We start from the raw sequence: 15,478 nt of genomic DNA, 5'->3' as shown, positions 1-15,478 counted from the left end.
AACTAACTGCCCAAGTAAAGGCAGCAATGGAAGCGGAGTCTATGTGCACAGCACTGTCATTCTTGTGTATTCACATTTACAAATAAAGAATCTTTACAGGAAGCCACTGACATGCTCTTTAACTTTGCCTAGATTTAATGAACATGCCCTGAGAGACTTTCACTACTTCGTGAGCCACGAAACATTCAAATGAGTGACACTTAACTTTGCTCCTACATAAACCTTAAAGCCCCCTTGGGTTCCAGTGCCATGACAGGTCAAGTTAGTCTTCTGAAAGTTATACTAAGTTTGGAGTGGACCAGTCCCTCCTGAGTTTCCCATGTTATTCTGACAGCCATAATCAGTTAGAAGCTGAGGCGATAAGGCAACTGCCAAGCAGCAGAGTGGGTCCCAAAGTCCAGTAGACACAACAATCACTTTGTGAAAGCATAACCTTTAAACCCTATCCCAAAATGACCTTTGAAAGCCAGTGTGATTCTGACTTTTATTATTAGGTCAGAACAGATGAAATACAGGGAGAAGTAGCAGCAAAAAGCTCCCAGTGGCCCTCAGGCCAGGACACCTGTGCAGGAGACAGGTCACTCAAGCCCCAGCAGACCCTCAGAATCTCACTTGGACCCTAAAGTGCATCTGCTTGGTGGCATTGTTCTTCATTCCTGTCTTCAGCATCCACTTTGATTTCATTCTTTGGACATACTGCATGTCCCGCTCACGCATAAGAGCTGCTCCTGTGGTTGGAAAGGGGATAAGAAATGAGGCAAGGGTCTACTATTTCTGATCAGAGAAATCCAATCTTTGCAGAGAATCTCAAAGTTAGTTTGGGGCTCTTATATTTAAATAAGAGTTGCTAACTTGAGGTCTCCACGAAATGGGCCTGGGGGGTTTATGCACACTGCAGAATTGCATACTAGAAATTCCATATATATACATTTCACTGGGATCAGTCTCTTTATTTTTCATCATCTGGAGAGAGTCCATGAGCCCAAAGGTGAAGCCCCAGAGATCTAAGGGGACAGAGAAAGGCAGAGACTCTAAACTGAGTCAGACAATTCCTGACAAGAGTCAGATGAAGTCAGTGTCTGCTAGATTTAGCAGCCTCACAGCTCACAGGTAGCCATAGTGAAGGAAACCACTGTAGATAAACATGGTAGCATTTACAATGGATGGCAGTTGTCCAGAGCTTTCCAGCCATCAGAAGGGAGCTCTCCTCTTATCCTCTCCACAGTCCTCTAGTGGATTGCTATGTTCCCTGAAGATCTAAGGATGGAGCTTCATACAGCATACACATCAGAATGGATTTAAATAATTTCATATTGATGAGGTTTCAAAGCTTAACAATTTCAGTGGCCTGCTTTATTCCTCTGACTCTTACTAAGTTTTCTATGGGAAAATTATAGAAAGGAGTGATAGCTAGTCTTTCTTATGTGCATGTACTATACCGTACAAGCATTATGCCATTCAACCTGCACAACTCTAAGAGGTAGGTCCTATTATTATCATCTCCATTTTATAAACGAGGAAATAGAGGCTCAGGTTAATTAAATTACTTGTGCTTATCGTATAAGAGCCTATAAGTATTTCAGATAAGTCATGATTGACTCCATAGCTCAAGCTATTTGCCACAAGAATACTATTTAATTCCTCTGGGTAACCTCCAGGATAATTTCAACCTTTGATGATTACTAAATAATTATTTTTGTAACTATTACCTTCTGAAAAAGTTAATAGTGTATACACAGTTTTAGAAAGTTACTGTGCCAGGAATATGAAGTTTTCAAGTCATGGAGCTTTGGGTTCATTGCCATAAACATACCAAGTGGAACGGAAGTCCCCAGAGCCAAGAAGTTAAGCTCCCCTAGAGAGGATCCTAAGGACAACGTAAATGGAATCAGCTCCACCCAAGCCCCTTCCTGTAATGCAAGCTCCCGGGTTGGTTCACGGCCATCGGCATCAACATACCTGTGCTGCCAGTCCACCCCAGGGCTCTGTACTGCTGGAGGACCCGGCCCACGGCCTTCTGATTCTTGGCAACTGTTATAGCTCTTGACAAGCCAAAGCGCTGTTTGTAGTATCTCATCAAGGAGCGATGACCCACTCTGGCACCTGTTTTTTGAAAGAGCAATATTTAAGCACTGAGTTGGATAGTTTTTCAAAGGCAGAGCTATAAAGCAAGGGCTTTCCAAATCAGACTTTTAAGGGTATCTAGCTGGAAATGGATATGCCCAAAGAAACAGTGCTCTATCTGGTGAAGAAAAATGAAGCAACATATTAAAAAATGGAAGAAAGAAAACCAGAAGTAGAGATTTAAAAAAAAAAAAAGGGAGAGAGAATGGCAAGTCACTGTTAAGCAAAAAGTTCAGCACTTTGTACTTACTTATACACAATATGCCTCCCTGACACAGGCAATAGAGCCCTGGGAGGTAAGGGACTAACTTTTTTTTATGGAAAGAAGATTAAGCACAGAGAACAATCCTGATGTTCAAGTCTACAAGCCACAGTCTGCACCTAGAACAGAAATCAATCCACCTTTCTTTTGCTTAAATTCTCCATAGCAGTGGTTCTCAAATAGGGGTGATGTTGCATTTGGCAATGACTGGAGAAGTTTTTGGTTGTTACAGCTAGAGTGGGGTTCATGGCCTCTAGTGGGAAGGGGTCAGGGATATTGCCAAACATCCTACAATGCACAGGACAGCCCTCCACAATAAAGAATTATCTGGTCCAGAATGTCAGCAGAGTCTAGGCTAAGAAAGCCTGTGCTATTGCTTTCTAAATAACGGAAATCACCTGGTGAACTAGAATTTTAAAAGATGATTAAGCTGAATGCTCTTTACAGCTTTGCCTATTCAGAGGAATCTGGTAAAACTATGCAAGTCAATCATGCTTTCAGAAATCAATTTCTATTGACTATCCAGCACTTTACAGGAAGAATGTGCTGACCCCTATATCTTAGCTTCACAGCAGGTGGGGCAGGAAGGGGCAGGATTCAGTGATGACTAACTCCAGGCTCCATCAGAGCAATGGCTCTCAAAAGGTGATCCCGGGCCAGTGGTATCAGCATCACCTGAGAGCTTACTAATACAAGCTATGCTTTCACAGGAATATTAAAAAATAAGCAATCAGATACCTTCCCAGATAGACGTAAACATGTAGAAATTTAACAGCAGCATATACACAAGATATGAAACAGCTATTTCCACTGAAAACGAATAAAGAAAAAACGGGTAGGTAGTACCATGTATATGGTTTCTAGGAAAGTTCTACATTTACATACATAAAACCATTTCGTTCAGAATCTTTTGTGCAGAAAGACCATAAACAGGATGCTATAAATATTGTGGATGCCGTATTTGCTTTTAGGATCTACACCTTTAATTTACATGAAAAAATTCTGTCAGTTTATTTTAAGTCCCTACACCTGGCAAGCTACCTAGAAAACAGCTTGATTGCTGCACGGATATGGAAAAGTAGTTGCTTTCGGTAGATTGTTTTGCGATCAGACTCAAGAGCCTGACAAAGAGAAACTCTCAATTCAAAGATGCTATGGTCTTTAGATAACAATAGGGATGAAAACATGTTTCCCTGCCCCTGACTGCTCTGGCAGCGTAAGAGTTAACCAAGCTCCCAGATACAGCTGGCAGATAAGACTCAAGCTTAAATGGAGGCTCTTGCAGGAAACCCCAGCATTGTTTATTGTGATTTTCTATTTATAATGTTAGGTCAGGATGTTCCACATTTGCAATGATGATTACTTCAAAATCATTAAATGATATGCTAGTTATTCGTACATAATAAATCTAGTTATACTCTTAAGCAGCATTTGGAAATATATATTGAAGGTGGCTTTTTAAAACATCCTTGAAAAGGTTTCATTACTCAATGCCAAGGTTTCCGACAGCAAGCAGAACAGAAAACATACAGTGCTCAGAGCGGCCCTGCCCTGGGTCAATGACAGTGAGCACCTGACATTAAGCACCAAGTATAACATGCTAAGTACAACTCAACTTGAAGGCCCTCATCAGGAAAAATTATTTTTAGAACACAGTGTGACTTCCCAATAACTAACAGATGGGTTATGCCTGAGCTACGGTGAAGCTACAACCTGTCCATCTATCTTTCATCAGAGCAACAACCACTTAGAGAACTGTCCACTCTTACCTAACAAACGGCCTTACAATCAATGACATTAGATGGTGGAAAACAAAATATCTCCAACTACAATTTTCCTAAGATTAATTACGTATTTCTTGTGGATCCACTAACAGTTTCATCTGGCTAGTCAGTAGCTAACTGGACGTGTCTTTCACACCAGCCTACTCCACAGGAACTAAACAGCAATGAAGTAAACTCAAGGAACTGAGCCAGATCCCAGGCTTCAAAATAAATGCCACAGTGCCCTCTACTGGATGCTCTTTGTTATTGGCTCTGTGATCTTGATCTGAACTAACTCAATCCAAGGTATCACAAATACTGTCCTGACTTTGAAACCAGTTTAAAGTAGACTCTACTAAGTGTGGTTGATTAAATATCACTAAGCTCTCCACATGAGACTCCTTCTCCAATTAGCTTCACATTAAAATCCATGCTAACCCAGTCATACAACTGGGCATAACTGAAGAGGTTTCTGAATGATAAATTTCTTCCAAGACACAAACAGGTGATGGAATATACTGCTGTAATATCACTACATGGTACATAGTGTTTATTCAGAGATATCCCATTGTCTTGGTTCATTACAAAACCTCCCAAACCAGTACTGAGACATGGAGCAAACCATCATGCCTCACTGTCATCGAGACTGACTTAAAGATGACTGATTTTTAAAATGAGATGGTACAAGTATGGGTGACATTAAAAGCAATGTATCAGTATAACCGTAAGAAATTTCAGAATATTGGTAGTTTCTGACTCACTAAGAAAGCTATGTTTTGTTGCTATTTAAAAAACTCTATTATAAGGTCTCAGCAGTCAATCATCTATGAAGACCCATGAAGGTAACACATGATGTATAGATATTTTTATTAGTGGTTCTTAATCTTCTCTGGGTCACAGATGCTTTTAAGAAACTACAACCTTTCCCCAGAAAATATGCACTTACCCACTCAGTTAAAAAAGTGTGCACGGCCACATATGTGACTTTAAGGCACTATCACCTTCTCCCGGAACAGAGCCCATGCGCGCACAGAAAACAAGGGTGCATGGCCCAGTTAAAAACCTCTAGGGTAAGGTAGTATCTGGCTGTTGGTTAGATCTTTCCTGACTCTGTCTAAAAGTACAGTATTTCACAGTGCTCTAACACCACACCAGCTACCTCACTACTTCCAAGTCCAGGTCAAAGAGCCGTCCTGAGCTTTATTACCCAACCCTTTAAGCAACATGACTCAGTCAGTGCACCTGCAGCTGTGAGCAAGGAAACCCAGGCTTCAAAAACTAGGGAAACTGGACCTTCAGGTTAATTTCACGCCAGTTTCTTCTTTGACTACATGACAATGTAAAGGCAAAGCAATCTGCTGCTCAGTACCGCAGGCAAATATCATTCTAAGCCCTCGAGGTCACTTCATAGCCCAGAATGGCTCCTTCTGCTCTCCTTTTCCTGTACTATGGCAGGCCCAAAGGAATCAACCTTGCTTTCCTTTTAAAAGTTGCCTCCAACCTCTCAGTCAACAAACATGTATCTGGCTCTGTGTGTCTGCGAGCCTCTGCTGAGATGAAAGAAGTAATCTTTGTTCTGAAAAGTAATGGGGGCAGACAGTCAAGCAAGCCAACAATTACAGAGATGTGAGAGGAATGTTATGATAGATACGCAAGTGTCATAGGAACAGAGGAGACTCTCCCTATGCAGGGCAGGAGCTGAGTTCAGAAAGGCTTTCAGGGGGGTGAACCCAAGTCTTAAAGGAAGAATAGGAGTAAGACAGAGGCACCACACACGCAAAGTGCCAGAGAAGGGAAACTCAAGGGGGAGGGTAAAGGAATCACACAAGATACCTGGGGGACCAGTTGGAGAAACTAAGCTACCCTGAAGGCAGTGGCTCCCCCGGAGGAATTCCAGAGGGAAAAGAGACTGGTGTTTGTTTTAGAAAGAATGTTCTGGTGGTCAAGTGGACACCAGATTGGAGATGAGCAGACAGGAAGCTGTAATGGTGACACAGACAAATGGGTAAAGAGAAAACAAAGAAAAAATAATCAAAAGCCAATTAGGAGCTGCACTCAGTAATCCTCTGGATGTGGGAGAGAGAGAGAGTATTCCTAAGAAGATGCCCATTTTGGCTTTGGCTGACCTTAGAAAACTCAATCATCCTAGGAAAATGATTTCTAGATAGCTAAGAAGTCTCTTTAAGTTTCAAAAATTTTAAGTCCAGGTGAAAATTTCTCTCAATTAGACTATATTTATTAAATATGAAATGCTCATTGTGCACATTTTTATAACATAATGTGCTAATGTCGATACAAAATGAAGCCAACATTCATAGTGGACCTACTACATGCCACACACTGCTTTACAGGGACCATCTTTATTCAACTTACTCTAGGTCTGTTGTGATCTTATTCTACACTTAAGGATGTAGAAGCTAATGAGACAAAGGGCTAAAAAAAAAATAAGTCTTAGAAAAAAAGTTATTAAACTCATTTCTGATGTTGCGTACTGGTATTTTCACCAGAGGAAGACTAGAGTAGAAAAGGTTCTCTGTGACATATTTAGGCCTATTTTGCTACTGTGTATCGTACAGGCCACAATATTCTACTGCATTATAGCTTTCTTGTCCCTGTAGGAAGAATTACATCTTCAAGACAGGTTGTGCCTGCCCTTGCCTTCTACTCTCATACTCTAAAGCTGCCCTTAGCCTTAAAAGGTTATTAAAAAAGTTAAATAGGGCTGGCTGTAGCTAAGCAGTGACATTCTGTGTGGAAAACAACACTAGAGAGTGGCTTCTTCATCACAGACATTTCCACTGGCAAGGTGGCTGCTCCTGACCCCACCACTACTGCAAATCTTCTGAGGCAGTGTCGGGAAGTGAAGAAAAGGATTCATTGACTGGGTCTATGATCTTGGATAAATTACCCAACCTGTCTAAGCTTCAGCTGACTTATAGGTCAAATAAAGATAACAGAATCTAACTGACAGGCTTGTTGTAAAGATAAAATAATGTACATATAAAATAACATAACTCAGTAAATACCAGGTATTAGGATCTTATTATCTCTACCATTCCATTTCCTGTCCTGCTCACATATGTTTTCTGTAGCTTCCCCATTCTTACCAGCTAATCATAACATCGTAAACAATAGCGGATGTTTCTCATACTCATGGCTTTTATCTTTCACACCTGGGATAAATTCCCACCATTATGAATCCTGTTCTCCAAAGCAGAAGGCAGAATTCAAACTCCAAGCCACCCCCACAACCAGAACACAGAGAGGCAACCCGGGTGCTGTAAATCAGATCCACCCATGCCAGGCTACCATCTGGAAGTCTGAGCAATGCTAGGAAGCAGGAATCAGTTCAAAGAATAAGAATAAATCAAGATTAAGAAGAAAAACCTAAATGGGACCAAAAAATAGACAAAGAACAGAACAGAAAGGGCCTACATATTTAAAAAGAAATAACTGATTCAGAGCATTCTGAGTCATAAGAGGAGTAAAAATACTGATCCAATTTAAACTAAATAGCCAACACAGAGCTAAGTGGTAACCTTTGGAGTTTACCATGTACCTGAGAACATAAACCCACACTTTTAAGTTTTATGTTCTATTTCCCTCAGCATGGAAGGGAATGGACAGGAACATGCCTCTCCAACAATCTCACTGGCATTAAGCTATTCATTTTTGACAAATACACTTACCAGAAGGTAGAATTAGCTCCATAGTTTCGTCATCATACTCTAAACTCTTTTCAGAAGGCAACTCCTCGGCCTCATCACGGTCCTCCCCTTCCCTGTGATCTGGGTAGCTACTCCTGTAATAGTGAAGTGGCATCAATAAATAGACGAACACCTCAAGTTTAACTAAAAGACATAAACTGTATTTGTAAACGTGGCAAACCCGCTAGCTATCTAAAGGGAGGGATAAACAGTTGCAGGGACTACAAGCTGAATGGTCTGGGAAAGAAAACAACTTGGTAGCATTTTCTCTGTAGTAAAAGTGTGCAAATGAGCTATGAACTCAAAATGGATCACAGCCCGAAGCGTAAGATACAAAACTATAAAAACCCCTAAAAGATAACATAGGAGAAAATCTAGATGACTTAGGGTTTGGTGATGGCTTTTTTAGGTACGACACCAAAAGCACAATCCATGAAATAATTGATAAGCTGGACTTCATTAAAATTAAAAAGTTCTGCTCTGTGAACAACAATGTCAATAGAATTAAAATACAAGCCACAGACTGGGGGAAAATATTTTCAAAAAACATATCTGATAAAGGACTGTTATCCAAAGTATACAAAGAACTCTTAAAACTCAATAATAAGAAACAAACAACCCACTTAAAAAATGGGCCAAAAACCTTAACAGACACCTCACTAAAAAGATACACAGTTGGCAAATAAGCATGTAAAAAGATGCTCCACATCTTATGTCAACAGGGAAATGCAAATTAAAACAATGAGATGCCACTAAGACACACCTGGTAGAACGGCCAAAATCCAGAACAGTGATAGCACCAAATGCTGGTGAGAATGTGGAGCAAGAGGAACTCTCATTCACTGTTGGTGGGAATGTGGAGCAAAAGGAACTCTCATTCATTAGTGGTGGGAATGAAAAATGGTACGGCCACTTTGGAAAAGTTTGGAGGTTTCTTACAAAATTAAACATACTCTTACCATATGATCCAGCAATCGCTCTGCTTGGTCTTTACCCAAAGGAGCTGAAAACTATGTCCACATAAAAACCTGTACATGGATGTTTATAGCTTTATTCATAATTGCTAAAACTCGGAAGCAACCAAAATGTCCTTCAATAGGTGGATGGATAAACTATGGTACATCCAGATAATGGAATATTATTCAGATCAAAAAGAAATGAGCTGTCAAGCCATGAAAAGACATGGAGAAACCTTAAATGCACATTACTAAGTGAAAGAAGCCAGCCTGAAAAGGCTACATACATATGCATGATTCTTACTGTATGATGTTCTGGACGAGGCAAAACTATGGAGACATTAAAGACCAGTGGTTGCCAGTGGCTGGGATGGAGGGAGGGTGGGAGTGATGAATAGGTGGCGCACAGAGGATTTTTAGGCCAGTGAACCTACTCTGTATGACACTGCAATGGTGGATACATGTCACTATACATTTGTCCAAACTCACAGAATGTACAACACCAAGAGGGAAATATAATACAAACTATGGACTTTGAATGATGATGATGGGTCAATGTAGGTTCATCAACTCTAACAAACGTACCACCAGGGGGAATGTTGATAACGAGTGAGGCTATGCATGTGTGGGGGCAGGGAGCATATGAGAAATCTCAGTACCTTTTGCTCAATTTTGCTGTGAACCTAAAATTGTCCTAAAAAAAAAAGACAGTGTGCAAATGACCTATAACTAATTCATCTGTTTGTTTCTCCCTAGGAAGGCTGCCAGAGAGGAAGAGGAGGAGAATGCAGAACTGGAGATACAGCTCTTGTCAATTTAACCACTATAAAGCCAAATTCTAGAACAGTGTTGGCCAAAAGAACTCTGTGATGAAAGAAATTTTCTATGTCTGTGTGTCCAATATGGTAGCTATGAGTTACACGTGCTTTTAAGCACTGAGCTTTGAAATGTAGGTAGTGCAACTGAAGAACTGAATTTTTAATTTTTTAATTTGATTTTTAATTAAGAAATAGCCACATGAATACACCTAGTACACCTAGTAATTACCATATTGGACAGTGCAGTTCTAGAAGAATCTGTGTTCTGAGAAATGTTCAAATATACAAAGAAAATAATTGGAGAAATGCACACTAAAATGTTAATAGTACAACAGATAACCCAATAGAAAAACAAAAGACTTGATCAGATAAATGGCCAATTAATATATAAAAACATTCTCAACTACAGGGAAAGGCAAATTAAAACCACAAGGGGATACCACTACACAGCCATCAAAGTGGCTAAAATGAAAAATCCTCCCTCACTACAAGAGAGAAATGAGACATCAGGAGGAAAAGGCAAAAGGATGACTTAAAAGACTAGGACTTTTCTGAACACTTGTGTCATGTGGACTACGCACGCCTGGCATGGTAATATACGCCCCTGCTTGTGTAGCACACTCTTGCTATGTCATAGGCATCCTGACACTAGGAAGAAGCTGTTCACAAATGCTGAGTGTAGATTTGCTGCATGATGTACGAATTATTCAAGTCTCTAGTTAAGGGTGAACCACCTAAGGGATAATCTCACCATCAAATGCCTGGGACTGGCCTTGTTCAGCAACCATCCCAACTTCCTAGGAGACAGCTTGTGATTCAAGGATTCTCAGGGAAACCAAAATGCGAAACCTAATTTCTGCGCCCCCTGTTCACAATGCAACTGACAAAACTGAACTCCTGATCATTTAAATCCAAAAAAAACAAAAATAAGTTTTCAAGTCAGACAAACTTCAGTTTGCAACTGAGATCCTTGCTTTATCAGCTGTCTTTCTTAGATGTGTGTGTTTAACTCTGTTAGGCTCAGTTTCTTATCTATGAAATGAGAGGGAATGAGAAGTGTTACGAGAGTTATAAAGAACATATCACATAAAGACACACTTCAGTGTCAATGATACTTCTCATATCATTCAATGCAAATATGAGGACCACACTTCGGTTCACATTACAAGCCAAAGACTTACCTAAAATCATAGAAGTCTGCAAATTCCAAAGCAGCATCACCATCTGTGAAGAGCTTACAGTGGCTTTTGTCATTCATATGTGCCTGTACAGCTTCTGTGGAGTAGAACGATTTCCCTTTCTCATTGCACCACAAGCAAATCTTCCCAACACCAACTTTTTCTCCTGGAATAATAATTTGAGGAAAAAAATATGAAAGGAGCTTTTTACAGCCAGATTAAATCTCACCATTTAGCTCCACAATTCAAAAAGCATGCATCAAGTTTTTGATCTTCACAAAATAAGCAGGTAATTAAATCAAAGATTGATAAGAAACACAAAACTAATGTTCCCTTAAGACTTGCCCTCCAATAATGCGGTATTTCCTCACTAAAAGTAAAACTACTGTACCTACCCAAATATTTAATCAGCCCCTTAAGATCAGAAAGATATTCTATATCAGGAATAAAGAAGCTGTGAACTTTAGTCATATGAGCCACATTCTTCACGAGGGAGCTTGAATGATGGGGACAAAATAAGCAGTCCGTTACAGGGATGGCACCAAGGCGGGGGCTTCCCCCAGGCTCTTCCTCCTCTGCATCCTGCTCCTCGACCTCGTCCATCACTTCAGCATCCTCACATTCCAGTTCTTCATCAGAATCAATATCTTCCCAATCTTCAGGCCAGAGATTTGAAAAACAAAGTTAGTTTAAGAAAAGCGTTAACCATAATCAAAAAAACCAGAAAGATTCACAAACACACAGTGGTACAGTCCTATTATTTGGGGAGACAGGGTGCCAATTATGTCTGAGGGCAAACCCTCTTTCAAGATCTCAATTTTATCTATTCATTTACCACATACCAATTCGTATGGCTAAGAAATTCCTTAATCTTCCTTTTCCAGCTCAGAGTAAACTCCTTAATGGAAGTCTTTTGCTTCTTTCCTATGCTTATACGAACACCTACAATATCAGTGTTAATAGGAAGTGATGCGGGAAGGCAGGAATAAATAGGTCACAAAGTCAAGGAGGCCTGGTTACCGGCTCAATGTCCTCATTTCAGGTTAGCTAGCTGATTCTGAACCAATCATTTTACTGTTTGAATCAACTAAATGAAGTACAAAACCATCACCCCTAGAGACCCAGTAGAATTACAAATTCTACAGCAGATGGGGTGGCACGTAACACGTCCTCTCAGGCATCTGTTAAAAGCTTCCTCATTCAACGACACATTCTATAAATATTTACTAAGCACCTATTTTTCTCCCTCCAGTACGGTTCTAGGCCCTGAATCTACAAGAGCGAACTAAACAGACGGAATGCCCTGTGCGGATGCTGGCCAGGCAGGTCACTTCGGAAAGCATCTAAACATCCTCACGCATCATTTTCACGTAAAAACTGACACCTCCCGCCTCCAATCTCCAGCGTACATCTGGACACGCAAGGGGGACCCGTCCTCCCCTTGCCCTCAGACAGAGCCCTGACCGTCTTCATCCAGGTCCTCCTCTTCCTCCTCACTCTCCTCCTCTCCCTGCCGCTTTGCCAGCTTCTTCGCCTGCTGTTCAAACCACTGGAGCCGGGGAGGTTTCTCCGCCGGGTCTCGGTCGAGAGTCCCACGTCCTCCATCAGCCACCGCCGCGGGACTCCTGGACTCCTCCTTAAGCGCTGGGGAGGTCTTCTTGGGGGACATGGACGGCTGAGCCTTGATGGCCTGCTGGATGGCGACGTTCACGGCATCTTTGTCTACACTGTCCACGCTCAGCCCCTTCTCCAGGTTCTTCTCATTCATCACCTCCACCTTCCGGCTCACGGCCTGCACGGCCTTCTTCTCCAGCTCCACATGCCGCCGGGACTTGAGGTGGTTCTCGTAGGCGTTGAAGGAGGCAAACTTCTTACTGCAGACGGTGCAGTAGGTGGCGGTGCCCTTGCTCTCCTGCTCCGCCACGGCCCGCTGCGCCCGCACACGCTCCTGGAAGCCCTCGGCGGTGACTGGGGCCATGTCCGCCACTTTCCGCCTCAGGTTGTAGCGGTGCCAATCCGTCTTGTAGTGGGCCCGCTGCAGCTCCGCGTCGCGGAAGGCCACCCGGCAGGTGATACAGGTGTACGTCGCCATCGCCAGACGGGAAATAAGAGGCGACCAAAGCAGAAATCTAGAGACCAGAGCTCTGACCCCGCGAGGCGTTCAGTCCTTAAGCGGCCTCAGCCGCCACGAAAAACTAGCCTACACTGACTTCCGGACTCGCTCTGAGAGCAGTTCCGGCACACCAGGGAAGTTATTCCCCCCTGGACAGGAAGTCCCGCCTCCCGACATGTAGTCACGCCCCCTCCGAGAACAAGAAGGGCGGACGGCGAGGGAGGTATGCGGCTAACCAGGCCCCGCCCAGTCGGCCTGAGGTGGGTGTTGATTGACGGGTGCCGCGCCACCTCCGCTACTTTCTTTCGTGTTGCGTGGTGGTTAAGGCGACGACTGCGCGAGAAGTGGGTGTCGGGTACCGGGGCGGCTCTCGGGTCAGCAGGTCTCCGAGGAGTGGTCCAGGCGGCCACGCGAGGGTCCGGGCTTCTCCGAGGACCGCGCGCCGCGCCCCTGCAGCCCGATGAATGGATGTCGGGAAAGCGCGGGCTGCTGCTTAGCAGCCAGTCGGACCACCTGAGCCCTCGCCGGGCGGCTGGTGTCCGGGAAACCGGAGCCTCAGGCCGGAGACCGAGGGAATTCACGGGAAAACCTGAGGGTCTGGGGCGGCCCTTCCAGCGAAGGGCGCAGGCGAAACTAGTGAATGACGAGTTGGCCAGTGAGGAGCAAAGAGCCGCAGCCGAGCCGCTGCCCGTGCAAGTGTAGTCCAAGCCACGTATGCAATCTTAACTCGAATAGTAGCCACGTTTTTACAAAGGCAAGAGGTGAGACTGATGTATTTTATTTAACCCAGTGTAGCCAAAATATTGCCATCTCAACATATAATCACTGCAAAAGGTTTCATGAGAAATTTTAGATTCGGTTGTTGGTTCTAAATCTTGGAACTCCAATGTGTGTTTTACAATTAGCAGCACATCTCAGTTCGGACTAGCCCCATTCCGTGTGCTCCGTTAACTATGTGGCCTCCTAGGTAGCAGGGCAGGGCTATGGGGACATGAATGTTAAAGGCTCAGGGGGGTTAGACCCCTCTGCACAGCCTCGCTGAACCAGGCAGCCCTGTTACAGCACTGAACACCGCGTCTTCAGAATCCTAGCGGCCCTTTACGCAAACATACAGACGGATTTAAGAATCTAGGTCAAGTCACTTTGCTCTTCTTGCTCAAAACCCTCCAGTGGCTTCCCGTGGCTCAGAGTAGAGTTCAAACACCTTATTGCTATGTTCTGAATGTTTGTGCCCCCCCAGAATTCATATGTTGAAAACCCGATGCCCAAGGTGATGGTGTTAGGAGGTGGGGCCTTTGGGGAGTGATTAGGGCTCTGCCCTCCTGACAGGCTTAATGCTGTCTTAAAAGAGACTCGACAGAGGATATAATAAGTCTGTGACCAGAAATGAGGGCTCTCACCAGACTATATTGGCACCCTGATCTTGGACTTCCAGCCTCCAGACTGTGAGAAATAAGTTTGCTGTTTATAAGCCACCTAGACTGTGGTATTTTGTTATAGCAGCTGGAATAAACTAAGACACTTTTTTATTCTAGGAAGTCCTATATGATCTGCCACCACCCCCAGCCCTGCCTCTGATCTCCTGCCACACTCTTCTCCCCATTCCGCTCACCCCACTGCAGACACCTTGACCCCCTTGATGTTCCTTTAACAAGGCTACGGAGCTATGGAGCATCTTTTGTTCCTACAAGTCTTAGAAATCCTTTATTCTTCTGTTTCGAACATTCTTTTTCTGGCTTGCTCCCTTACTTTTAAGATTTCTGCCCAAATGCCCTTATAAGAGGGGCTTATCCATATCTTGTCAAAAATAGTGCCTACCCCCAACTCTTGACTTTACTAAGCGTAACTTTTCTCCATAGCATTGTATTACCTATTACTCTGTATCAAATTACCCCCAAATTTAGCAGCTTAAAACAACAAACTTTGATTACCTCAGTTTCTCTAAGTCAGGAATTTGGGTGGCTCAGGGTGTCATCAAATTGCAGTGAACATACGGGCCAGGGCTTCAGGTCATGTGACAGTTTGACTGGCTGGAGGATCCCCTGGGCAGATGCCTCATTTACACACAGCAAGAGGTTTTGGTTTCTCACCAAGGGGACCTACCTCTCTATAGGGCTGCTTGAGTGTCCGCATAACAGGGCAATTGGCTTCCCCTGGAGAGAGCAAAGTGGAAGCCACAATGTCTTTTTGACCTAGCCTTGGAAGTTACACATGGGCATTTCCACAATGTGCTCTTATTTATGAAGGTCTGCCCTATTTAGTGTGGGAGGGGACTACATAAAAGCATGAGTGGGGTGTCTTTGGGGACCATTTTGGGAAATTGGCTACCACTAGCATTTGTTGTTTGTCACTGGCTTCCTAGTTTTAGCATTGAAAGCCCTGTATCCCAGGAAACTCCTTCATCCTGGGCAAACCAGGATGGTTAGTCACATTATAGGCTAGTCATCCGCATCTAGACTGTATGCTCTCTGAGAGCAGCAACTCCTTTCATTGCTGTATACCCTAGTGCTAGCACAGTGCTGGCACAGAGCTTGTTCAGTATTTGGGGGGTTTTTTT

General features: G+C 43.2%; 1 protein-coding gene across 1 annotated transcript; it reads right to left on the bottom strand.

The window, feature by feature from the left end:
* Window positions 1-470: 470 nt before the first annotated feature.
* Window positions 471-13,239, bottom strand: ZNF622 (zinc finger protein 622). Its single transcript, XM_008517759.2, has 6 exons — window positions 12,273-13,239; window positions 11,204-11,464; window positions 10,812-10,974; window positions 7,839-7,951; window positions 1,960-2,103; window positions 471-728 (listed from the first exon to the last, which is right to left on the bottom strand). Exons 1-6 carry the CDS (start codon window positions 12,898-12,900, stop codon window positions 601-603), a joined length of 1,437 nt encoding a protein of 478 aa, XP_008515981.2. The 5' UTR covers window positions 12,901-13,239; the 3' UTR covers window positions 471-600.
* Window positions 13,240-15,478: the final 2,239 nt, after the last annotated feature.

This window comes from Equus przewalskii, chromosome 20 (genome assembly GCF_037783145.1).
Source record: "Equus przewalskii isolate Varuska chromosome 20, EquPr2, whole genome shotgun sequence".
In the NCBI taxonomy this organism is placed as follows: domain Eukaryota; kingdom Metazoa; phylum Chordata; class Mammalia; order Perissodactyla; family Equidae; genus Equus; species Equus przewalskii.
This window is presented reverse-complemented; position numbering and strand designations above follow the sequence as displayed.